The sequence below is a fragment of the Canis aureus genome, chromosome 38, assembly GCF_053574225.1.
Source record: "Canis aureus isolate CA01 chromosome 38, VMU_Caureus_v.1.0, whole genome shotgun sequence".
NCBI lineage: Eukaryota > Metazoa > Chordata > Mammalia > Carnivora > Canidae > Canis > Canis aureus.
Window position 1 is genome coordinate 9006767 of NC_135648.1, and position 26549 is coordinate 9033315.

Here is a 26549-nt window from a genome sequence, read left to right on the forward strand (position 1 = left end):
GGAAGAGGCTTGAGAGGGACAGATCAGAGTTATGTTTTTTTAACAGGTTAACTTGTGACACAATTACACATTCAAATGGAGGTGTCAAGTAGGCAGACATATGTGTTTGAAGTTTAGAGAAGTAGTCTAGATTATTGATGAAAATTTGGAATGCTTTATAGAATTCAGGAAAAGGAGAAGGTCCTTTGAATTTGACAACACAGAGCACTGCATTGAATCTGATATGAGCACTTTAGGTGGACCAGAATAAATTAGACTAAACACACTTAAAATTTTTGATACCAGTGAGGATGAAGGCTAGATTGGAGTAGGTCAAAGGAGAAATATTTCCACTCCTACTTTCAAAAATTAGAAACACAAGAACAGGAAACTGAATCACAGCATCTCCATTTTTATATCCAGTCTTCACCTCTTCCTTAAAATTCATGCTCCTTTTCTAGCTCCTACGAAATTTGTCCACCTTGCTATCTAAACTTAACATATCCAAAAAGAATTCTCCATTTCCTCCCCCAAATTTGTTCCTCCTTTTTTCTTCCGTATCATCTCTTCTTTTGCTCACACCAAAAGACTCTCAGTCATCCTTGACCTCTCTTTTTTCTCATGTTTTTCATCCAAACTCCCATTTGTCTCTTTCTGCGCAGTAGACACTATGTGGCCACTGCTCATCTCCATCATTGTTAGTGTGGTGGTCTTAGCTACCATTGTGTCTTGTCTGAACTGTTGAGGAAAAAAACGTTCTAACTGGTCTTTCTGCTTCCTTTCTTCCCTCCCTAAAATCTGTTCACCAGTTAGCAGCTAATATTCTTTTTGAAATGTAGGTCATGTTTTTGTCACTCTTCTGCACAAAATATTATTTATAACGCCTTCCTGTCTTATTCCTGATAAAATCCAAAGGTTTTACAGAGGCATCCAGGCTTGACATTGCCTGCTTTATAGTACATCTTTCACCTTTATCTTCTTTGGTATCCCCTCCGTGTGTTCCACCATGTTAACTCTTTGTTTTCCCTTAGACACATCAAGCATTCTTCCACTTGAGAACATTTTAATTGTTGCTCCTTCTGCCTGGAAAATTTTACCCAGCTAGCCACATGGCTTTCTCACTTCATTCAAGCCTCTGCTCAAATATTATTTTGTCAAAGATGTCTTCTGGAGCCACTATAATAGACCTAGAAAATTATCCAATGAGTTTGACTTTATGGAAATTTATTTAAGATTTAAATTAGTATTCATATTATAATAATGGTAATATTTAATTCTTAATTTTAATAGTGGTTTAATGTTTAATAAATTATATTTAAAATTATAATTTATAAATATTATATTTTAATATGTATTTTTAACTATAAATTATAATTTATAATATAAATTATATTAATATTTATACTAAGGTGTTTCAAAGTGTGGAAAGACCTCAGATGTTCAGGATATACAAAAAAAACTCACATCTAAGGAAATGTTATTACAGTAGGCAGCATGTCTCAGCAGTGAGTAATATTTACATCATTCTTAATGAAAACAGTAAATGCGAATTTAATAAAAAATTGAAATATGTGTATATTGGAAAAATATGAAGGGAGAAAGAGGGGCTTTCAATAAACTGTATCTTCATTTACCTTAAATCAGTGATATATAATGCTAAGATTAGTTACTCAGGCCCTCTAGATTCCACCCCTTATGCCGCAGTATAGACAGCAGGACAGCTCTCTATACCACAGGGATGTCGTCAGTAAGATGTAGACTGTGGGAAATGAGTGGCATGGAGGCGTCGGGGTAAGGGTCGAGGAGGACAGTAGGATTTGGGGCTGGTCTTGGATGTCCATTTGTCTGTGAGCCTTACTTTGAAACCCAGGTGTATTGTTTTTTTCTGGCAATGGTCAGCTGTTCTGCTGTAAAAAGTGGAGGATGCAGAAAGTTTAGTTCATCCAGATTAGGATTTCGCCAGTTGAGTGTGTGAGAGAGAGACACACAGAGCAATTGTAGGTGTCTGCAAGAGAATGATTATGATGCAACACAAATCTAAGCCAGATAAGGGGAATGAATGCAGAAGTTACTCAGTAGTGAAAAAATAGTAGAGTTAGTGAATTAAAACTCTTGATGATATGGTGAAATTATTATAGGGCTTACTAAGTAGGATGGAAAGCCACGAGTTGGTTGTCAAAAGGTGCTATGCTTGAAATCAAGGTTTCAGAGGCTGTACAGTTGACAACAGGATCTAGATGTGCCTGGCACTGAAAGTAGATGACTGGAATTGTGGGAAGGGGAAGATTGTAATGGTGAGGATGGAAAGAACTGATCAGCCATCACCTCTTCAGAATAAATTAGACTAAACTCACTTAAAATTTTTGATATGTATCAGGAAATTGTCCTCTGGGTAGCTTAAAGCGATTTATACTCCCACCTGTAGTGTGTAGGAACATGAGGAAGTTATTTTAAAACTTAAATTTCGGCAGCAGAACCTGCGCCGGAACCATGTTTCGCAACCAGTATGACAATGATGTCACTGTTTGGAGCCCTCAGGGCAGGATTCATCAAATTGAATATGCAATGGAAGCTGTCAAACAAGGTTCAGCCACAGTTGGTCTGAAATCAAAAACCCATGCAGTGTTGGTTGCATTGAAGAGAGCACAGTCAGAGCTTGCAACTCATCAAAAGAAAATTCTTCATGTTGATAACCATATTGGTATCTCAATTGTGGGACTTTCTGCTGATGCTAGACTGTTATGTAATTTTATGCGCCAGGAGTGTTTGGATTCCAGATTTGTATTTGAAAGACCTCTTCCTGTGTCTCGTCTGTATCTCTAATTAGAAGCAAGACCCAGATACCAACACAACGGTATGGCCGGAGACCATATGGTGTTGGACTGCTTATTGCTGGTTATGATGATATGGGCCCTCACATTTTCCAAACCTGTCCATCTGCCAACTATTTTGACTGTAGAGCCATGTCCATTGGAGCCCGTTCTCAATCAGCTCGTACTTACTTGGAGAGACATATGTCTGGGTTTATGGAGTGCAATTTGAATGAACTGGTTAAACATGGTCTGCGTGCCTTACGAGAGACACTTTCTGCAGAACAGGACCTAACTACAAAGAATGTTTCCATTGGAATTGTTGGTAAAGACTTGGAGTTTACGATTTATGATGATGATGATGATGTATCTCCGTTCCTGGAAGATCTTGAAGGAAGACCACAGAGAAAGGCACAGCCTGCTCAACCTGCTGATGAACCTCTAGAAAAGGCTGATGCAATGGAGCATTAAGTCATTAACCAGTCTATATGTGTATTATCAAATATGTAAGAATGCAGGAGCCCTTACTGAGGACAGTAATCTATACTTTGAACCAAAAGATGCAGCGTGGTCTTCTGGTATGTTTTAGGAATCAGTCCAGATGTGTTTTTCCCAAGTAACTTGTCTGAACCATATAATGGTGTGCATTTTTCTTTGAGAGGGTCTATATAATCATTTTCTAGAAAGTATAGTTATCTGTACTAATGTTTTTATATGAAGAACATAATGTCTTTGTGGTTTTATTTTTATTTTTATTTTTTTTTAAATATGGAACGCTTCACGAATTTGTGTGTCATCCTTGCGCAGGGGCCATGCTAATCTTCTCTGTATCGTTCCAATTTTAGTATATGTGCTGCCGAAGCAAGCACGTCTTTGTGGTTTTAAAGACAACTGTGAAATAAAATTGTTTCACCTGCCAAAAAAATAAATAAATAAAACTTAAATTTCAATTTATGTGCCACACAATTCACCCTTTGATTTCATTCTGGTAGACTCAGACCAAACTTGTACAGATTTTTATCATGTAGTGAAAATATTTTTTATGTTGAATCATGAATTCATTTATGAGCGTGAGCCACGCACTCTGATCTTTCAGAATAGTCCAACTTCTACAAGTTACTTGATCACTTTAATTCCTAAATCCAGCTAATAGTTTGCTCATGAATTCCTTGACAGTATTTCCTTTCCCAGGACTCTTCTTCAGGTACAATGTGTTTTTTGACCATTTGCAAGCAAAGTAGAGGCAACACCTGTATATGGAAATTAGAATAACTCATGTTCCATTCTATGGTGTATTTGAGTTTAGCACTTCCCAACTGGGTATCTTCACATCCCAGATGAGTACTCGGTTATGGTATGTGTGCCTGAGTCCACATAGGTTGGAATCTTAGCAGTACATCTTTACTCCCTAGATCTCTAAGCTTATTTCCCCCTGTCTTTTTCTCCCTACCACCCTCCCTGGTGAGTTTACATGACCTTGGTTTTTCCTCTGCTGCTCCACACAGGCATGTGATCGGTGTCTACTTTGCTCTTAGAGTCTTGGGGAAATGAAAAGTTAACTCTCCCTTAGAAAAGGTTGGGGATTTCTGGACTACAAAGTTAACGTTTGAAAGTGTTTGTGTTTGCTGTGTTAATAGGGGTATGGGAGCACAGATGCTCTCTGACCTTTTTGGTGGAAACCAAAATTTGGTAAATTAGCAATACTTTTATGGAATCCAGTATAACAGAATTTGATAAAGTTTTTAAAAATGTGATCCCCTTTGAGCCCACACTTCTGTCTATAAGAGTTTTCCACACAGACATGTAGGTGTGCAGAGACATATCAAAGATATATATTGCAGTATCGTTTGTAGTGACAAAAGATGGGAAACAACCTAAATATCCATCAGTAGGTCAAATCAATTATGGTATGGTCATATAGTAGAATATTCTGAGTGATTGAGAAGAATGAGGCATGTTTCTTTGATATTTTATTAAATAAAAAAATAAGGCACACATCTGCTTACTTGGTATGTTGTCATTTATGTATGTAAAATATCTCTGGAGAGCAGCATTAGAGCTTGTTTCAGTTGTTGCCTCTCAGAACCAATTAATACCTGGAGATCTACAGACGGTATACTTTTTGTACTGTTTGAGTTTTGTATCATTAAAAAATTAATATTTAAATTTTGTTTTGTATTTTATGGCTTAGAAAAATAGATAGCACTTTAATATCTTATGAATATTTTATGACATTGATTTTGTAGATTTTAAAAGTGACTTTTATTTGTTAAACTAAGCAGTTTGCATCTTCGAATGGAATTGATATAAAAATTTAATGACCTAAAATGACAATGCCATCTCAGTGCGTTCAGTTCATGTGTTGTTGCTGTTGTTGTTTTAAAACAGGTATTATGACTCTCTCCCCTTTTGACCAAATGAAGACTGCCTCCAACATAGGTGGATTTAATGCAGCAATTAAAAACAGTCTACCTGCCATGTCTCAGTACATCACCGTTGGGTCCAATCCATTTACTGGCTTCTTCTATGCTTTGGAGGTAAGAGTTTCATCACTGATCATGAGTAAGACCTCTCTTGGTTTCTCAACTTGTCTGCAAATTGGATATTACAAGTTAGCTTTAAAGATTAAGTAATTTACATTTCTATGTTTCAACTGAAGCTAAAATTAGTCTATGCTGACTTCCTTCTAAATTTTTTAGGTGAACTGAGAAAGTACTAAAGTCAGTGTAAAATAGATTCTTCTGTTTCTGATGCCCCTGGTTCTTGGATAGTTGATTTGTCTTTAAATATTGATGTGATAATTGGCCACTCAGGGTTATGAATGTCGGCCCACCAGGGATTTGAGTAATCAGGAATTGTAAAGCGGCCAAGTATAGTTGATGTAAGTGGTGGAAATTGTTTCCTAAAATAGGGGACAGTTAGGTGCTGGACTTGCTTGTCTTTTATTTCTTGCTTAAAAAGCCCACCTTCTCAGAATTGTCTAAGCTTTCTCTTTACTTTAATTAAAAGACATATTAAAAAAAAAAAAAAGAAGGGCAAGAGCCAGTTGTGTGTAGATAGGAAGTCTATGGCTTTGACAGAATAACGCCATCTTAACATCCTAGTTTAAACTTTTTCAATTAAATTACAATTAAAGGAGGGAAATCCTGAAGACAAAATAGCTTACTAGTGATTTTATTTCCTACTGTAGAGTTAAAACGTTTGATTGTATCTCTGCCTCCTAAAAAAGATTTTATTGTATGGTCTGAAAGATGCTGAATATTTTTACTAGTCCAGACTTTACAGCTCTTCAAAACTTTTAAAAGTAAGCCCTGTTTAGAAAATATGTTTTATGTCTTTGTCAGCCATTCAGTTTTCTCTTTCACGTGTCCTATGTTCCAGGGGAGCACACAACCATTGCTGTCTCATGTGGCACTGGCGGTCGCAAGTAAACTCACTTCTGCTTTATTTAATGCTGCCAGGTAATCCTACCACAGTTCCCTGTAAAATTATCTGTATCTTGCCCGGTTTTAACATCTGTGTTGGTAATTTGCACAGTAAAATGCTGAAAGCATCGGTTTTATTCTAAATTTTCTTTCTGTTCAGTGGTTGGCTTGGTTGGAAGAGCAAGCACGAAGAGGAAGCAGTGCAGAAGCAAAAACCAAAGGTGGAGCCAGCCACCCCATTAGCTGTAAGGCAAGTCTGTCGTGTTCTTCTCAGATTTTCATATTTTAAAAAATGTACTGTTAAATTTATAGTCTTTCAGTGTGCTTAGTTGACTGTTGATCTAATGAGGTTTAGGAGCTTCTATCACAATATAAAGTCCATGAGGAGAGTGAGTCTTCCCCAGTTTGGTCACAGCTATCTCCCTGTCCTATAGTGGGTGCTCAAGATGTATGTGCTGAGTGTGCTTTTTTTTTTTTTTTTAACAAACACCTATAACTTTAGCTTAGGTTGCAAGAAAATTAGTTTTGTGACAGCTGATTTTTTCTTTAAGTTTCGTTTTTCAGTAAGCTATATAAACTTTAAAAATGCTTAGTGATTTCTTTAAAAAACATAAAAACAAGGATTCCCATGCCTTCAAGCAGTCTTTAGAATGCAGGGTTGTGCTTTTTTGTTTACTTCAGTAGTGCTGTAGGATAGTGTATTTGTCGGGCTTTGGGGCAAGAAGGCATGATTCTTGCTTGATTTTGTTTTTAAATTATTTTTATTACCTAATAGAGAATACTATCATGAAGGGAAACAATTCTCTCCCCATTGTAGATGTTTGTCAAAGAGATCTATTAAAATTTATTGAAGATTATCCTCTAAGATTTTTTCATCTTTTTTAAAATATTGGAACACCTCACATTTTCTAAATTCACTGAAGAATCAAGAAGTAGTCCAGATGGCTCTGTGCCTCCAAATAGATGTAATAACATCAGGGCACTTTGTCTCAGGGACTTGCTCTAAGTGAGCACACCTGCTTGTTTTGCCGTACCTCTACTTTTATCTTACAGTTCTAGTAAGATTGGTTATAGACCAAGAATAGTTGAGAGAAAATTATTTAGAAGAGGGGGAGTTCTTTAGGCAGGTACATTGGTGTCAGAAGAATATGATATCTAGCAGAAAGAAGAGATTAGAAAATCGAACTTAGACAAAAGATGCCTTTGTGGCAGCAGAGTATTCCAAAATTTAATTGGTTGTGAGGGCACTATTTCCTATGACATGACAATCAAGAAAAGATAGTTATACTTGATATTCTCTAAAAATAAAAGATGGATATCTATATAGAAAATCTTTGAAATAAAATTTAGGTATTTTTATTTTATAATGGAAGAAACTTCTTATGCATTTCGTGTTGCAAAATGTCTGGTGTGATTAGTTAATAAACAGTAATCAGTGCAGGGCTTACAATTTTTTATTAAAAATAAATTTGGTCTATTTTGTTAATGCATTTCATGATTCTGTCAGTTTTTTCGAGATTGGAATTTGATTTGAGCTTTTTATTTTCTTTTAAATATCAGATTTGGACTTCCAGATTCTAGACGCCATGGTGAAAGTATATGTCTGTCTCCATGTAACACACTGGCAGCAGTAACAGATGATTTTGGCAGAGTGATTTTATTGGATGTAGCTAGAGGAATTGCAATACGCATGTGGAAAGGTACTTTCTTATAAAAATCCAGAAAAAAAAAGTTTTTTTTTTACCCCAGTAGTTGAGCAGTATTATCATCCTTCAGCTTCTAGTGGACAGCATTGCTTAATCCATTATGTTTATGCTGTCTTTTTTTTTTCCTTTTAGCATGAACTCATGTTAGTAACACTTGATCTAGTAGTCTAATTGATCTGTCCTTTAAGTCTGATCAAATTATATAGGTACTTTTAGTCTCTTCCTTGTTTACTTTTCAGTTCTTACTGTCATTGTCAAATTCCCATTGTCAAATTTCTTGCCCCTGTTAAATTCATTCCACTTCACAAGGTCATGCTTAAGTCACACGTTCTCTTCAAATCTAGAATGCTAAGTCTTTCAAACTAAAGATGTCAAAACCCATCTTTGCTGACTTGACTTCCATATCTGTATGCTTGGGTTAGTTTACTTAAATTTCTTGGTAATATGTCAGTTAGGAGTTGTAGTTAGCTGCTAATAAAAAACCCAAGTTCAGGATTAATATGATATGCCCATGATATCCTCAGGAACCCAGTTTCACTTCTTGAACCTCCCCACCCACTCAAGGTTATTTTATGGTTCAGATGGCTGCTGGAGCTCCAGCCTTCTTATCTGCATTCCAGGAAGGAAGAAAGGAAGAAGAAGAACTACCAACTGAGCCAGTCCACTTTGAAGATGATTTTTTGCCAAGCTTTTTCTGCAGTGCATTAGCTGAGACTTAGTCATATAAGTCATACCCAGCTATGAGGGAGACTTGAAAATGTCTAGGCATACTGTCAACCTGAAAAAGATAAAATCTCTTTTGACCAAGGAAGAAGGGAGAATGCATTTTTTTGAATCATCTGGAATAGTAACGTTCAGCACAGATTACTAATTAGAAATTACAGTTGTGATGCAGTCTAGTCTGTGTTCAGCAATGTGAAGAATAATGGATTGGAGGACATTAAGATACTCTGGACAGGTTGAGACCCTTATCACCTTCTTGCCAGAGAATTCTTGCAGTGGTTGCCTGTTATGTGTTTAGGTGTCTGTAGATCTAGATTTCAGCACTGCAGATACATCATTTCTCCTTGGTGTTTGTCTTCTGAGATTACATCAAGGGTGGGTCTCAGCAAGACTTTTCCAGAATATAGAAGACATAGGTATATCAGCTGGTCCAGATCCAGTGTAGCGATCCTGTTGCTGGCATTGTTGCTTTTTCCTTTGGCAGCTAGTGCTGTTTTCCCCACACCTGGAAGAGAGTGGGGTCAGTTGCCTGTGGAAGGGACTGAGTTGGAAGACTGTGTTAGCTGCATCTGTCTCTCATAGGCTGGGGCTTCCTGCCACCACCTTGTACCATATTCTCCCCATCTGCATAGCACCAAGGGATTTGAAAAGCAGGAAGTCAAGTTGATCTCTTTCTCTTATATTTTAATTGGACTTTTATTTAAAATCCAAACCTGATAACCTCTCCCAGGTTTTTTAAAGGGAGAGGGTTTTTTTCTTTTTTTAGATTTTTTTTTTTAAGAGAAGGAGGGGAGAGAATGGGATAGAGGAAGGGTACTCAAAAAGCCATAATGATTTTTTTTTTTTTTAAGGAAAAAAGTGATCGGAAGCAAATATAACAATGTACTAAGATTTAATAAGGCTTTGGGATTGAGTCAGTATTTATTATAATTATTGCTTCGTATTTAAGATATTTCATAATAAAAAGATAATGTACTTTTATAGCTTTTCTCAAACCCCTTGCTGAAATATCCCACAGTGCTTCAGAAGGCTGCATTTGAACCTAGATTAACTAATTAGCTTCCCTTTTCCTCGGTCTCCAAGGATATAGAGATGCACAGATCGGTTGGATCCAAATCGTGGAGGACCTCCATGAAAGAGTACCAGAAAAGGCGGATTTTTCCCCCTTTGGAAATACTCAGGGTCCAAGTCGAGTGGCTCAGTTCCTCGTGATCTATGCACCAAGAAGGGGAATCTTAGAAGTGTGGAGCACACAGCAGGGGCCTAGAGTAGGTGCTTTCAACGTGGGAAAGCACTGCAGGTAAGCTGTAAACCCTGGCATTTTCCTAGTGACAAAAAGGAATGCTTTGATTGAAGTTTTTATTAAAGCTCCTTATTAGATTGCAGGTTGTTTGAGAATTGCAGTGTTCTTTATTATGGTTTTCCCTGCGAGTGCCTGCTATCTAATTAAGGATTAAGGATTTAATAACAAAGCCTTACTGAAAAGGCCATGATATGCTACTGAATTTAATAAAGTTACCTGGAGTGCTGCCATTTGTCCCCATCCCTTCCTCAGGCTGTCTCCATGGCTCAAAAGGAGAGATTCCTTCAGATTCCTGTGGTGACGATGTTAAGTGAGGGTGAAGGCTGTGTTTGCCATTGCTACACAGGCCTGACTCATTTCATTTCCTCGCACATTTTACCAAGGCAGAACTTTACCAGTCAGGATCTATTTTTATTATTCTTTGGTATCAGGTCGTGTTTATTTTTCTTATTAGTGCTCCTGAATTGATAATAACTCAGGGGTCCCTACCTATCGTAAAAGCACTTGTGGCATTTCCCCTTTTTCTCTAATATTCTTACCATATTGGTTTGCAATTTCCTCAGGCTTCTGTATCCTGGCTATAAAATAATGGGCTTAAATAACGTTACCAGTCAGAGTTGGCAGCCACAGACTTACCAGATCTGTCTTGTTGATCCAGTGTCTGGAAGTGTGAAAACAGTAAATGTTCCTTTCCATTTAGCCCTGAGGTAAGATTCATGAAGTGTCCCTCCACTGACTTTTCCATCTCTTATTTTGCTGTTTGCTTTGTAGTTACTGTTCCTTGTTTTCTCAGTAGACAGATATCTTTGAAGTTAAGTAGGAAGAATATAAAACAAGAGAGTTGGAGTGTGTCAGACGTAGAAGGAAAGCGATTTCACATTCTATAAGAATTTGTTGTATTTTCTGTTTTAGTGACAAGAAGTGCGAACGAGCCAAGGACATGCACCTCGTGAAGAAACTGGCAGCCCTGCTGAAAACTAGATCTCCAAATCTCGGTGTGTGTCCTTTGTAAAAATAACACATGCTCCTATGTCATTTTCTAAATTTGTAGTGTATTCTACACGCAGCAATCAAAATATTTCAGTTCATTTGCTAGCTGTTTTAATTCCTGGAGATAAGGTGAGGTGCAGATTATCATGTATACTTTTTATTGGAATTGCTCTATAAACATGAGGCATACCCTCTGGGAGATATTAAAATTTGTAACAATAAAACAATAATGTGAGAGCAACCAGGAGTCTTTTAGGCTGATGGTTACAAATATGTGCATTATTCTTTCAGAATACAGTTTACTTTATAATAAAAGTGAAAATTTTAATTTTTTCTTTGTAGATTTGGTTGAAACACAAATAAAGGAATTAATTCTTGATATTAAGTATCCTGCAACAAAGAAACAAGTATGTATGATATGTGAATGTTCCTGCTGAGTAGCTGTGACATATTTCTCTTAAGAAAGTCTTTATTTTCCTTTTTTCCTCCAAACATGATAGAATAACCTCCTCTTTTCCTGTTTTTATTCATGCATCCTTTTTATATTCACATATAGAAGTTCCCATTGTCTTTCCTTTCCTTCTTTCTTTTTTTTAAAATGAAGTAACATTACCATACACATGTGTCCATGTTTTAAACATACACACACATCTATACATGACATGTATTCTGACTAAAGAATAATAACGAACACATGTATGACCACCCATCTTAAGAAATAGAATGTTACCAAGAACTCTGAAGAGCTCTACGTACACCTTTTCAAGCCCCTTCTCTCATTCCTAAGGTAACAAGTGTTGAGAATTTTGTGTTTCTCTCTCTTTTGCTTTTTATAGTTATATTTCTGTATAGCTTCTTTCAGACACTGATGCATTTTCTGCCTTTTAAAACTTTATATAAATGGAGTCATGCTCCATGTCTTCTATGACTTCATTCCTTCGACATTATGTTTCTTTGAGACCTCTATGCTGATGCGTGTAGCTGCAGTGGATGTGCACTGAGTCTACCACTATACTTTATTCACTCCTCCTGTCAGTGGACATTTAAGTTATTTCCAGTTTTTTCCTATTACAATGATACTGTGATTGTCCTTGTACATCAGATGTCATGTATCTTTATTTCCCCGGGTGCACATATGCAAGAACTTCTCTTGAGTTTGTGCCTAAGAGGGGAATTGTAGGGGAAGAGCTTCTCTGGCTGTACTCGTTGATGAAAAGATTGCTTCTCAAAATACTTGCACTAATTTATGTTTCCACTCATACTGTGTAAGAGGGCCTATTGCTCCACAGCCTCAGAGTCCCATGGTATTGTCAGACTTGTTGCCTTTTGCCAGGTGGGTGGTTCTAATATGATAACTCACTGTGATTTCTTTCATTCTCACCTTCTTCTCCAAACTCCTCATAATGCTGCTCAGGTTTTAACTCTATCAATTCTTACATAACCCTTCAATCCCCATGGATACCTCTCAACTCCTACCCTACTTCTAATCAGAACTGGAGAGCTAATGGCTACTTGTTCTCTAATTCATGTATATGAATCACAGCTCACCATTTTTTTCCTTTTTACCTCTTTTGAGCTCCTTCAAGTAGGGACCTCCCCAAATATGTCCATTTCATAATCCACAACGACTAGAATAATGATAGATATGTGGGAGAACTTAGCAAATACTGATTTTTTTATCCCCTTTTATTTTCATATTGCAGTGATTTTTCTTAAGTGCTTTTTTATTTTATTATAGAACAGGCAAGTCCCTGTGACTTTTTTTTTTTTTTTTTAAAGAGACGGGTGGTGGTGAGGGAGTGGGGGTAGAGGGAGACGGAAAGGATCTTAAGCAGGCTATATGCCCAGTGCATAATCCGATGAAGGGCTTGATCTCACAACCTTGAGATCATGACCTGAGCTGAAATCAATAGACTTTTTTTTTTTAAGATTTTATTTCTTTATTCATGAGAGGCACAGAGAGGCAGAGACGTAGGTAGAGGTAGAAGCAGGTTCCCCATGGGGAGCCTGATGTGGGACTTGATTCCACAACCCCAGGATCACAACCTCAGCCAAAGGCAGACAGACGCTCAATGACTGAGCCACCTAGGTACCCCTAATAGACATTTAAATGACCAAGCCATTCAAGTCTCTGTGACTTTAATTAAGTTTTCCATTCTACTGACAGGGCTAATGGGTTCTCATTTTTTCTCAGGGCAAAGTCTTAGTTATGAAAGATGACATTCCTATGATAGATAGGTGGGCATCCAAGAGAGGTAGTTTAGAGAACCTGTAGTAAAAAAAGGAGGGTTATAACTCAAACAAGCCTTCTCATTTTGGTGCCATTTTTTTTCTTATCTTACATCATGGGATAAAAAATTGGGAAAGGTTAGCATACTACAAACTGTTGTGACTTTTTAAAAAACTATACTAAATTGTGTGTGAAACTCTGAATTTTATAAAAAATGCTGAAAGTGAAAGTTGTGTATTGTTTTCAGCACTAAAAGAAAAAAAAATATTTGAGGCTTCGGAAGAGTGAATAATAGGCAAGCCAGCTGCTAGATAGATCAGAGATAATTACATTTTGCTGAGTATTTGCCTTTTTCAGTCACTTTCTTTATATCCACCATGTAGTTGCCTCATCATGGGTTTGATCACCCTCTTGAAACACCCTCTGAGCCCATTTCTTACCTAGACACACATACGCACACACACAGGTGCTTGTGTTACAATCTTTGCGTCATGCTACATTCTCAGCCTACTTTTGAAATTATTTACTCGCATCAATAAAAAAAAAAGTTTAATGAGCTAATATGAGAGGATAAGTATGAACTTTAACTGCTGTGTCTACCCATTGGTTATTCTGATGGTTGCTTCTTTAGGCATAAAGAGAGATTTTGGAACTGGTGGTGAAGTCTCTTAAGTATCTACTGAGGGAGGGGCAGGAAGGGGAAGGTGGGGTGAGGTAGGGAGCATGTATATGGCCCAGATTCAGCTGGCCATGGTCAGATGCAGTCATTAACCAGGAATTAAGTTGTCATCAGCTTTTATCATTGACACAACAGTAACAGCCTCTGCTTTTCATTTATGCCTGTGGAGTATAGACTTACACTCTTCTTATCAGTGAATAGCTTTGTCATGGTCCCTGTTTCATCTTACCATTCTGTTAAATACAAGTTGCCTTCTAGTTGTTTCATTCTGAGTGTGGACTTTTTGTCATTCCCCCATAATGGGCATGAGATGAAATTGGTTGTATAATATATAAGATGCAACTCTCCTCAGGTATGTACAGGCAAACATCTTAACTATGGAACTTCCCTTGAAAATTTGGGGTAGTAAAGGTGTTGGTATAAATATAAAATTTAACAAACAAAACCATTGCCTTCTAATTGTTAGAATTGCTCAATATCTTTCTCCTAGGCTTTGGAAAGCATTTTGGCAAGTGAACGTTTACCATTTTCCTGCCTTAGAAACATCACTCAGACTTTAATGGACACTTTAAAAAATCAAGGTAATAAGCTTTATACTGATTGGAGGTTCTGGGCTTCAAATTTTGTAATTGATTACAAAAAGCTATTACTGCTTATGATATCATGTTACTTCAATGTGGAAATAATACATATAAGAAATAAGAACACTTATTTCATACCTTTAGTATTTGGAGACTTTTTTATTCCCTATTTGCTGATCTTCATCTCAGCTTTCTCTGAATATATACTGTTTCTTTCTGTTACTATTTCTTTTAAAATATTTCTACTGTGAGGAGAGACACCAGTATAGGATGGTGAGAAGTCATTATTCTGATACAGTTGTACACATGTGAAAGCCATCAGCATGAGAGAAAGTTAGCTGGTGGTATGCAAAAAATAGACAGGCTTTCTTGCTGTCACTAGTCTTTTATTTAACTTTGTGGGAGGAGAGCAAGTTCTGTAGATGAAGCATTCTTTAAATTTTGTTTTGATTGAATAATGATTTTTAAAAAGTAGGCTTTGAATTAATGTTCTGTTTAGTGTGTGGAATCCACATTTTCTCCTCCACTTCCTCTTCCTCAACCTTAAGGACTTCCAAAATCAGACTATGAGTAAATTATTAGTTCTGAGTTTGCTGGTTGTTTCTTACAGCTCAAAATTTGTTTGAAAAAAAAAATTACATCCTCTAATTGTGGGATTTTTAACTCCATACTCTATCCAGCTGACCCGGCAAAATTCAGTTTATCCTGAATTCCTAACATCAATTAAATTATAGTGTGTAATGTGTAGACTTCATCTAGCTGTGACTTTTTGCTTGTCATGTTAATTGTATAAAGCCAACTTTATATTTACATACAAGCCAATTAAAGTGGTTTAATAAACAGATCATAGTATCCCCTTTCATGACTTTAAACATCGTAGTGTTGAGATTTTTTTCAACACATGTTTAAAGCTGACTTTTGGAAAATAGTGAATTTCTTTAGTGCATACGATTTGTTAGAAATATCTCTTTTAAAAAGCAGTGTGCTTGTAAAGCTTGATGCTTATAAAGCCATACCTCAAGGCTTTACCAGAGTCTCAAAATTTATTAAATCAGTTTGTCTTGCAAACCAGATACCACTGATGGAATTCTGTAAAATCACTAGTTTCAAGTTCTACCCATAATTGAGATGCTAAAAAATTTTGCCTATTTAATTTGCTATGTTGTATTGTAGCTATACCAGCTCTTGGAGGTAAAGTGTCTGCCTTTTAAAAGAATAATTGTTTTATATTAGATGATAAATATTTAAATTATCATGCAGAAATATAGAGTATTTCTCTAGCATTAATCTTTTTTTAAAAAGCCTGATTGACAGAGAATTTTTTTTTTTAATTTTTATTTATTTATGATAGTCACAGAGAGAGAGAGAGAGAGGCAGAGACACAGGCAGAGGGAGAAGCAGGCTCCATGCACTGGGAGCCCGATGTGGGATTCGATCCCGGGTCTCCAGGATCACACCCTGGGCCAAAGGCAGGCGCCAAACCGCTGTGCCACCTAGGGATCCCTGACAGAGAATGTTAAGTAGAATTGTACTTTGGTTTCTTTACCAGCCTTGAGAATAGATCTGTCACAGTCCAGAGTTTGTGCTTGAATCCAAGTATCTTTAACCACCACAATGGTAAAAACCAGGCAGCTTTCTATTCATCTGTCCTCTGTCTATTGGCATAATAGGCAACATATAAGTTATGGGGTAGTGAAGAGTATTTTCAAAGCTGTTTTCAGATCATTTTTTAAAAATTTGAGTATTAGACTAAGATAGCTCTTTTTTTCCTTTCCTCTCTCTCTGCCTCCCCCACCCCCATCCCCCACCACCCCAATACTAGTATGCCTTATGTCTTTTTAAAAAAATATGGAGGGCAGCCCTGGTGGCCCAGCGGTTTAGCGCAGCCTTCAGCCCGGGGTGTGATCCTGGAGACCCAGGATCGAGTCCCATGTTGGGCTCCCTGCATGGAGCCTGCTTCTCCCTCTGCCTGTGTCTCTGCCTCTCTTTCTCTCTCTCTCTCTGTCTCTCATGAATAAATAAATAAAATCTTAAAAAAAAAAAGTGGACATTTTTCCATGATGGAAAAATTAATCTTTGTCTTAGTAATGTTATATCTTAAACATCTCAGTATTTAATAAAATAGAATATCAGAGAAGTATATAATACTATGACTATTAATGAAAGAAAAACCTTTTTGTGAGTCTTTTAAACATGTCTCTTTAATGTATTTTTTCTTCCACCTTTTAGATCTTGAGTCTGTTGATGAAGGATTGCTACAGTTTTGTGCCAATAAACTGAAATTACTCCATCTTTATGAGTCTGTCAGTCAGTTAAATTCCCTTGATTTTCATCCAAACACACCATTCTCAGATAATGTAAGTCCATTCCTCATTATACAGAATATTCTGATTATTTTTAATTTTTTAACTGATAGTAAAGAAGTAGAAAATTAAAGATTTTTATGAAGTGGAAAGGTGTATTTTCTTTACAAGACCTGCTGGTTCTCTGTGCCTTAGTATTTATATTAATTTTGCTATTATTGTTAATCCATCTTCACTATCCAAGAAACATTTGATTTCTTTGAACTCACTTTTTAAGGTTGCTTCTTACAACATAATGACAAGATTTGCCAATTAAAGTATATTCAGCTTGCTGAAGTAGCAAAACTAATTTCTTTTAAAGAAAATTAAAAAGATTTTGCCAGACAGAAGAGACTGATTTTTCTGTGGTGGTGTTGTGAACAAACTCATATAGCTTGTTTTGTTGTCTACTACATAATGACATATTTTTTTAAAAAATTCTGTCTTGGGGCACTTGGGTAGCTCAGTGGTTGAGTGTCTGCCTTTGGCTCAGGTCATGATCCCAGTGTCCTGGAATTGAGTTCTGCATCAGACTGAGCCTGCTTCTCCCTCTGCCTATGTCTCTGCCTTTCTCTGTGTTTCTCATGAATAAAATATATTTTTAAAAAAATTTTGTCTTACATCAAAGTGTTTAATTATAGTAATGTTCTGTGTTTTCATTCTGCAAAACACAAAAAAATGGCAGCACCTTATAATCTTCATTATAGTGCAGTATCACTCATTTTGGGGGCATGTGTACAAAATTCTTACTTTTCATACAAAGAAATAAAGTTTCCTTAATAGAGAATAAAGAGAAATGTAGTCCTCTCTTTCCCTCAGATAACTGTGTGACTATGGATGGGTTGCTTGCCCTTAGGGCCCATATCTTCCACTTATCTAAAGGAAAATCATTATTTCAGTGATTTTAGTGATTTGTCAAATCACTGATATTACTTATGAAAAGATATCTTGTGTATCTGAAATTTAATGGAAGTTTAAAGTGGAAACCTTTTATTTTAAATATATGTGAATACAAATTTTTAAACAGAGAAATGAAAGTTTTTCTCTCTGTATTGGAAACCACTTTATACATTCTAACATCTTTTTTATCCTTGGGATTATAGATGGATTTCATAAAGCATTTTAACAGTCTTCATATTATTCTGCAGTTGTCTTTAAACAAAGCCATTTTTCAGGATCTTTTTATTTTTCTTTCTACTTCAGCATTAGTAAAAAATCATTTCAAACAACAAGAAGGTTCAAGTTGACTGAATTATGTCTATAGGATTGCCTAGACATTTCATAGATTCTTTCATGCTAAATGTTTCATAAGATCCAAACTTTCCTACTTTGCCAAAGAAGGTTAAGTATATGCCATTAATAATCCCCTACAGAATTCATTTCAACTTGATATCCCCAACACAGCATGCAAAGATAAAAGAAAAATTAGAAAATTTAAAATATCAGTTGCCTGATTGTTCTTTTTTAAAACACTTTTTAAGATTAAAATTATATTTGCTGTGAATTAATTTAGATCCTTCAAAAAATGTACAGTCAGCTTCTAAGCTGAATGGCTAATCTTGTGCATATAAAACTAAAATTCAAGTCTGGAATTTTTGTTACTGTGGGGTTCATATAAGTTCATATAAGCTCCTATAAATTCAGTATAGCATTGAACTACTGGTGTGTGTTCATAGCAGTCTGCAGTTCACTACTTGTTTTTAAAAACAACAGCCTTGAGTAAATAAGTAAATGAAAGTTGCATTCTTAAGAGCAGGTTTATCGTGCAGCATGGGGGGAAGAAAGTTTTGCTTGCTATGGTGAATTTATGGTCTTTTAAGCGTGTTTGTGTGTGTGTGTGTGTGTGTGTGTGTTTATCCCTAATTTAGAAAAATAATAGTAATATCAGGAGACGTTTTTGCACATGTGGTCTGTAAAAATAGTTTGAAAGGCTGGCAGGATGTATCTGTGACTTTTCAATCTCTGTATCCCTGAGAGCCATATAGAGGATATATGTCTAAGATACAATGAGGCTTGATTTCCAGTATTTTTTATTGTATTGTGTTTATGCTGCTTAATAAATAAACATTGAATTTCAGATAGGCCTTTACTTAGTCACAAGAGTTGCAGTTGATACTCTTGCAGTTTTTTTCCTCATTGTAAATTTAATACAATTTTAGTAAAATCCAAACATTTTAGAAGAATATAGAGTATTCTCAATAAATTGTATAAAAATGGTACTCTTAGTAATATGTAGTGTTTCAAGGTTAGTTCAAGTTATTTAGCATTGAACTCATGAATTTGTGAGTAAAATTTTAAGCAGAGTACATTATACCTATCACGTAAATTAACAAGTCATCATTTGCTTATGTGCTTGCATTTCACTTGAGATGATGGGGTTGACTCCTATGGCAGAGTCATGGGAAGAGATATGATGTACTCAAAACTTTTTTTTTCCTATTTTTTTAAGGACTTGGCTGTGTTACTGAGGCTTGACGAAAAAGAACTGCTTAAACTCCAGGCATTACTAGAGAAGTACAAAGAGGAAAAAACCAGAACTACTACCGTCCGATTTTCTGATGATAAAGATGGTGTGTTGCCTGTAAAAACATTCCTGGAATATTTAGAATATGAGAAAGACACGATCAACATAAAGAAGATAAGTGAAGAAGAGTATGTGGCTTTAGGTAGGTGGAATGATAAACTGCTCTTTGAATCCTGCGTCTTCCAGAGGAAAGCCTGGGAAGAGTTTACAGCATCTCAAAGATTTAGTTTGTTTTAAAATTAACCTAAGAATTTAATGTATACTGAAAAGTTAATAAAAGATACTCTGGATATGTAGGCACTATGTCCTAAGTTTTATTGGCTGATACATATACTAAAGAGACAGTGTTAGATATGTAATGATTTGCTTTCTGCTTTAAAGTCAAGCAAAATTGAGACATTAATTTCTTTTTCTCTCATGCTGTTTTGCTTCTCTAGAGATCCTGATTCAGTTCAGGAAGAATGTTAGTCCAAATGATAAGTAATCATTGGTTAATGCATTTTGCTTTTGTTTTACTACTAGGCAGTTTCTTTTTTTGGAAGTGTTTGCATGGAGAAAGCTCTACCGAGGATATGTGTCACACTCTGGAGTCAGCTGGACTTAGCCCTCAGCTGTTGTTGGTAAGCTTTCTTGTTTTTGCACGTTCTTCATCCCTGCTCATGTCATCCAGAAGCGTCAGTCCTTTTTTTTTTTTTTTTAAAACCATTGTTTAAACCATATCATAGAACATATATGAAAACTTTCCAAAAGTGACCGAGGAAATTTATAATCACTATATTTAATTGAGTAATACTATTTTATTTTTCTGATTCCCTGTAAATTATAGCAGGCATATTCCATGGTCGGCCTAAAATTAATTTAAAATCTGACATGTATAGCAGATTATGATCATCAGTGAAAATGATCACATTAGAAGTAAAAAAGATCTTTAGGGAACAAAATCACCTTCCCCTTAGAGCAATATGGAATTGTTACCAAACATTCCCAATTTTGAATATAGGTTAGGTTTTAGTCTCTGTGCTATAATAAATGTAAAACAAAAGAATCACTCAGTAGAAAATGACAACACTAAATGTTTGCCCTTCTGCACAAGACAGGGGAGGTGAGCTTGCCGTCCTCCCTTCTCTTTAACCTAACCTCTCACATACTCACATACATATTCCATGTCCCCACTAACACCTTACATTTTGTTCAGGATCTGGGCAGTCTCCTCTGTGAGCTTGATGACTATGTTCATGTATTGTTTTAACTGAACATTTACATCCTTTAAAAACAAATTCCAAAAAATAAATAAATAAATAAACAAACAAATAAATAAAAACAAATTCCATTTTTTGTTACTTTATAGTATGTATGTCAGGAAGTAAGGCACTTAAAGATATACATAGGTTTTACATGGGTATTCATAACCAATTTATTTGTAATAGCCCCAAACTGCAAACTATACAAATATCCTTTGGTGAGTGAATGGCTAAACTGTGGTACACCTTTACCATGGAATACTCCTCAACAATAAAGAAGATTAACTATTGATTCACACAAACCTTGTGAATGAACCACAAGGAAAATACACTGATTAGAAAAATGCCCATCTTAGAAAGACATGTACTTGCATGATGCCATTTTTGTAACAGTCATGAAATAGCACTGTTCTAGAGATAGAGAAGAGGTTAGTGGTTGCCAACAGTGAGGGATGAGCAAGGGGAGTGATGGATTGGCTGTAAAGGGTTGACACAAGGGAGTCTTATGCTGCTGTACATAGTTGAGTGCTTGATCGTGGTGATCAAAAGCTACACATTTGATAGAATTGCATGCACACACACATGGGTGCATGTGTTACTGGTGAAATTTGAGTAAGCTCTGTGGATTTTACCAATGTTAATTTCTTGATTTTGGTATTGTGTAGGATGTCAGCATTAGGGGAGGCTGTCGAAAGGATGCGTGGGACTTTGTTGTGCATTTTTTTGTACCACTAGTGAATCTGTATTATAAAATAAAAAAAAGAGGCATATCTTATTCAGAGTTGAGTACAGAATACTTATTTTTACTTTGTGTTCAATAGCATCAATAAAATGCATTAGATCTGGGGTTCAAGAAACCTTGGGAAAAAATGAACCTCACATCTTACCTCAAGCCATACGTAAAGATTAACTCAAAATGGAACATAAATATAAGAGCTAAAACTATAGAACTTACAGAAGAAAACATAGGAGAAAGCTTGATTTGGGCAGAGATTTCAAGGGATGCAAAAAAGCATGAACATGAAAAAAATATTGATCAATTACACTTCATCAAAATTTAAAACTTCTCTGTTTTAGAATTGTTAAGAAACTGAAAGGCAAACTCTTCCTTTAAAACTTACTTAACTTATTTAAATGAATTGAATATACATTAAGAAAGAATTTGTACCATTCAATAATAATACAGTAAGGAAAGCAAATGATTTGAACAGTCACATCACCAAAAAATATACATACAAATGGCAAATGGTCACCTGAAAGGTGATCAGCATCACTCGCTATTAGGAAAATACCACATAAAACCATAGTAATCTCTATCTCACGAAGGTGACTAAAATGAAGACTACTTATTAGTAGCATTAAGTGTTGAAGACGTGGAAATCAACTGTCACCACCGCTAATGGGAATGCCAACTAATGCAACTTTGGAAAATAGTTAAAAAGTTTCCGGGACACCTGGGTGGCTCAGTTGGTTAGGCATCTGCCTTTTGTTCAGGTCATGATCCCAGGGATTGAGTTCCATGTTGGGCTCCTTGCTCAGCAGGAAGTCTGCTTCTCCCTCTCCCTGCTCATGCTTTCTATCACTTGCTCTTGCTCTTTCTCTCTCAAATAAATAAATAAATAAATAAATAAATAAATAAATAAATAAATAAATAAATAACCTTTTAAAAAGTTTCTTATAACGCTGAACAGAGATTTACCATAAAATACAGTAATCTCAGTCCTAGGTATTTATCTATGAGGAATGAAAATATGTTCACAAAGATTTGGAATAAAATGTTAATAGCAGTTTTGTTCATTATAGCTCAAAGTGCAAACAGTCCATATACCTACCAACTGATAAGTGGATAAGTTGTGGTATATCCATACAGTGGAATGAACTGATATGCAAAGTAACTGTGTAATAAATAAATGAATGAATCTCAAAAACATCACACTAAGTGAAAAGATCCAGAAACAAGACTATCTACTGTATGATTTTAGTTGTATGAAATACTAGAATAAGCAAAAATATAGTGACAGAGCAGATGGGCTTTTGCTGGAAGATGAGGGTGGGACTGGCCTCAGGGAACTTCAGAAGGTGAAGATATGCTTTACTGTGTTTTTGGTGTTGGCTACCCAACTTAAAATGAGTGAACTTTATTGTAAACATGTATGTGTTGTAATAATGTGATATGTAGGAAATGTCACTATTTTAAATCTATAAAGCTGTGATCTTTATATATATTATTGTGCTATAGAATTTATAAAATGAGTTCTAATTTTAAATTCTTTTTAAAATTCTCTGACTCTGAGAGATTGTATTTCATGCATTCCAAATGAGTGGTCGCTTTTTCCTTTGCTTTTCTCAAATACTTTGTGGTTAGGTGTTTTTTTTTTTTTTCTCTTAAGTATTCTATCAATAGCTGAATGCTTTTAAGCAGTTGTGTAAGTTTTTAAAATCCTATTGAGTACAGAGAAATGCATTTTCACTGAAAGCATGTAATTAATAGCAATGAATCAGAAGGAAAGGGGAAACCCCTTCAAAAAAAAAAAAAAAAAGCTCAAGAATTAAAGTAAGGAATTGCATACAGGAGTGCCTGCGAGGGTCAGTGAGTTAAGTGACTGCCTTGAGCTCAGGTCATGATCCTGTGGTCCTGGGATTGAGCTCTGAGTTGGGCTCTCTGCTTAGTGGAGAGCCTGCTTCTCCCTCTCCCTCTGCCTGTCCCCCCCCCCCCCCCCCCCGCTCCTGCTCTTGCTCTCTTTCTCTTTTGCTCGCTATCTCAAATAAAATATTTTTTAAAAAAAGAAAAATTGAATGTACAATAAGACAAGCTTTTTAAACAAGCCTGCTTGTTCATTTTGGTCATATTGATCAGAGAAAACAGCAGCTAGCACATTCAGGCTGTGACTAAGCTGCCTGGCCTTGGACAAATCAAGTGCAGGGGTTCCGTGTGCCCACTTAGTATGCATCTTGCTTACATCTTGCTGATTCCCAAAGCCGTTAGTGCCAGTGCCAAAATATTAACTGATGACATTTTTAAATTTAAGAATTTAAATTTAAATTTTAAATTTCAAATAGTTTTTTTTTTAAAGAATAAATGTCGGGATCCCTGGGTGGCGCAGCCGTTTGGCGCCTGCCTTTGGCCCAGGGCACGATCCTGGAGACCCGGGATCGAATCCCACGTCGGGCTCCTGGTGCATGGGGCCTGCTTCTCCCTCTGCCTATGTCTCTGCCTCTCTCTCTCTCTCTGTGTGACTATCATAAATAAAAATTAAAAAAAAATAAATAAAATAAATAAAGAATAAATGTCTATTGTATTACATTAAAAGAGTAGTAGATTTTTTTAGGAATTAGGCATGTAAAAGTCATAAATAAAAGGTGTTAGGTCTTTCAGCAAAATATATTATTGGTGTTATAAAGACATTTGAAATGCTAATAATGTTCCTATTTTCTGAAATATTTAAATGGGGGTTTTATTGGAATTATGTTCATGAAGAAACTTGCTATCTATTATCTAGTTTGTGTGTATATATATTTTTTAGGTTGTGTATATTGACAAATTTGGAGATAGTTCTAGATGTATTATGCCCACCGATTTTTCTGTAAAACTTACATTTGATTGTCAGTATTTTATTATATTGCAATTCACAGACAATAGCATGATAGTTTTTAAAATGTTTAAAACTATAATTACCTTCAGTGGAATTTTATCAAGTTTTAATTCTGTGTACAAAATAGACCTAATTTTCAGGAAAGACTAGAAAATAAGGCTCATTCAGAAAACTGACAAAATAAGTTTAAGTAGAGACAGGGCTAACAGATGTCTTCTTCATGTTCTGTCAGCATTTCTGCTGAATGGGGAGGATTAAAACATCTGGGATGTTAATATCACAGGAAGAGGAGGATACTTAGCAAAAAGTAAAGTTCATTAGAGATTAGAAATATCTACCAAGAACCTGAGGGATTTTCTGTTTCATTCTTACATATAGTTTTTACCAAGTCTTAGATACTGCTTGACTTAGAAAAGAGAAATTAACTAAATTTCCTCTCAAAGTTTCTCTTAATAAAAATCTAATACTCACATATCACCTGGTAATATGTCAATTTGTGACATTTATATGTAAAATAACATAGTATACATTTATAATATGAATATCCACACTAAATAATATGATGTGACATTCTTTGCTATTCTTTGAAAGGATATTTTATATTTACTACTTCTAGAGATTGCTATCTTCTGTATATTGTCTTTTTATGTTATGTATGTCTATATGTTTTTATGTGGTATCTTATCTCTGTATTCTCTTTGATTATTTTTCTCTTTTTACCTTAAATTTTCCGGAAGCTTAAAAAACAATCTATTGCTTTTAAGTGATACTAAAATTATATCATTGTGTTCTGATGGCTCTCGTGGCATCCTCTGTTTCACACTGACTTTTTAGATGCTAACTGAAGCATAACTAATTAGATTTTTAAAGTTAATGAAAAACAAGGGGAACATCCACTAGGTTAAAAGCAAAGATTACCTTGCATCAGAGTTAGAAACAGGGCTGACAGAGAGAGATAGAAGGAGAGTTAAATAGAACAGGGTTTTTTGTTTCAGGATTTACTAAATAAAGGTGATGGTAGATAGGGGGAGTGGTTAGTTGGAGAGAAAAATAGAAGAGTTTATAGTATGAAGAGAGATTCAGGTCGTGGCATTTAATTTGTCTAAGTATGATTTAGTCTGCAGTAACCCTTTGGGTTGCCCATGTTTTGAGCATTTTGAGACTTTGTTGCTGGTGTAGAGATGAATCAAGCTTTGCAAGACATAAACCCATAGATGTGTTTAGAAACCTGGTGTGCTCTTAAAATATTCCTGGTCATATATTTTGTGCCTAAAATTAATCAGAATGAACCCAAAAGATAAATTCTACCTTCCCCCCTCATTTCCTTTTGATTTGTTTTCATAGCCCATGTGTGTTCAAAATACCAAGACAGGCTATTTTCCAATTGGTTTTGGAGTGTCTTTGTTGCCTGCCTATACAGGCAACTCATTTTTTAGCTTGCCTAGTAGTTACAAGTAGCAGTGTTGTGTGAGGTAAGGAGAAGGTCAAGAAGAGAAGAGGGAAATCACCTTGATAAGTAGATAAAGTCAGTCAAAATTTTGTGGACCACACAGGGTGTGTTGTGTGGCAAGTGGAATGAACGTGGTATAATATGACCCCATTTTTATCAAGCGGTGACCACCTCTCCCCCATGCCAGCCCCATAATGCTCTGTGTATAGCTGTACTTAGAAATACACAGACAAATATGAAAGCACGTCTTACACATATATTGTCTTACAAATCTACAAATTATGAAAGCACATGTTTGGTTTTAAAAAAACAGGTTTCTGGATAGGATGAGATAGAAAGGAGGCTGACATAGGGACATAGAGGGTTAAACTGAAAAAGGATAATAGACTCCTTTTGAAAGTATATTTTTTACTTGTACATATTATACATACATGCCTATATATACAGGTACAGTTTTTTAAAGAGAAAAAAAACATGCATGTGAGAGTCAGGCACATCTTGGTTCAGACTTCAGTCCTGACTCATTAGCTATATGGTGCTGGGTAAGTTACTTTTCCTTTTCATCATTTGTAAAATCCGGGAGACCATCCCTGCCACAAGGTTGTTGGGATTGACCAGGGTGATGCAAGTACTTCCATCTTCTGGCCTTTGGGTTGTTCTCCTAAGTTAATTTCCTTCACACACTACTTCAACTTCTACTTTTCTGAATTTTTGAAAACTATTTGTACTAATATATTTAAACTGGTAGTCAACCTTTTATTTTCAAGGTTTTTTTTTTTCTTACATGAATGTCCTGCAGAATTAAAGTAACCACGCCTTTCATAAACACCTGTACTGACAGGTGTGATGCCATGCCATTCAACTTCTCATAATCCCAGAATTATCTATGTACACATTTTGTACATCTTAAAATATTTAAGAAGATATGTTTGTTCATAGGCATCTTAAAAGTCACTTATATTGACTTCGGTGT

General features: G+C 35.7%; 1 protein-coding gene, 1 non-coding gene and 1 pseudogene across 4 annotated transcripts in view; 2 read left to right on the forward strand and 1 right to left on the reverse strand.

Moving 5' to 3' along the window:
* Positions 1–26549, forward strand: part of RAB3GAP2 (RAB3 GTPase activating non-catalytic protein subunit 2) — a 99272-nt gene that overhangs the window by 49248 nt on the left and 23475 nt on the right. For all 3 annotated transcript variants that reach the window (XR_013374271.1, XM_077887192.1, XM_077887191.1), the window contains exons 10-21: positions 5178–5326; positions 6171–6250; positions 6375–6464; positions 7775–7914; positions 9727–9943; positions 10510–10653; positions 10859–10941; positions 11279–11343; positions 14336–14426; positions 16656–16783; positions 19218–19434; positions 19815–19912. Coding sequence is in view for 2 of the 3 variants with exons in the window: in XM_077887192.1 (XP_077743318.1) it covers positions 5178–5326; positions 6171–6250; positions 6375–6464; positions 7775–7914; positions 9727–9943; positions 10510–10653; positions 10859–10941; positions 11279–11343; positions 14336–14426; positions 16656–16783; positions 19218–19434; positions 19815–19912 (1502 nt within the window). In the remaining variant the exon portion in view is untranslated. The remainder of the gene's footprint in view (positions 1–5177; positions 5327–6170; positions 6251–6374; positions 6465–7774; positions 7915–9726; positions 9944–10509; positions 10654–10858; positions 10942–11278; positions 11344–14335; positions 14427–16655; positions 16784–19217; positions 19435–19814; positions 19913–26549) is intronic.
* On the forward strand, positions 1534–4906 carry LOC144307163 (proteasome subunit alpha type-1 pseudogene; annotated as a pseudogene).
* Positions 3552–3658, reverse strand: LOC144307479 (U6 spliceosomal RNA). The gene has a single exon (XR_013374355.1). It is a non-coding gene; the product is annotated as a U6 spliceosomal RNA (small nuclear RNA).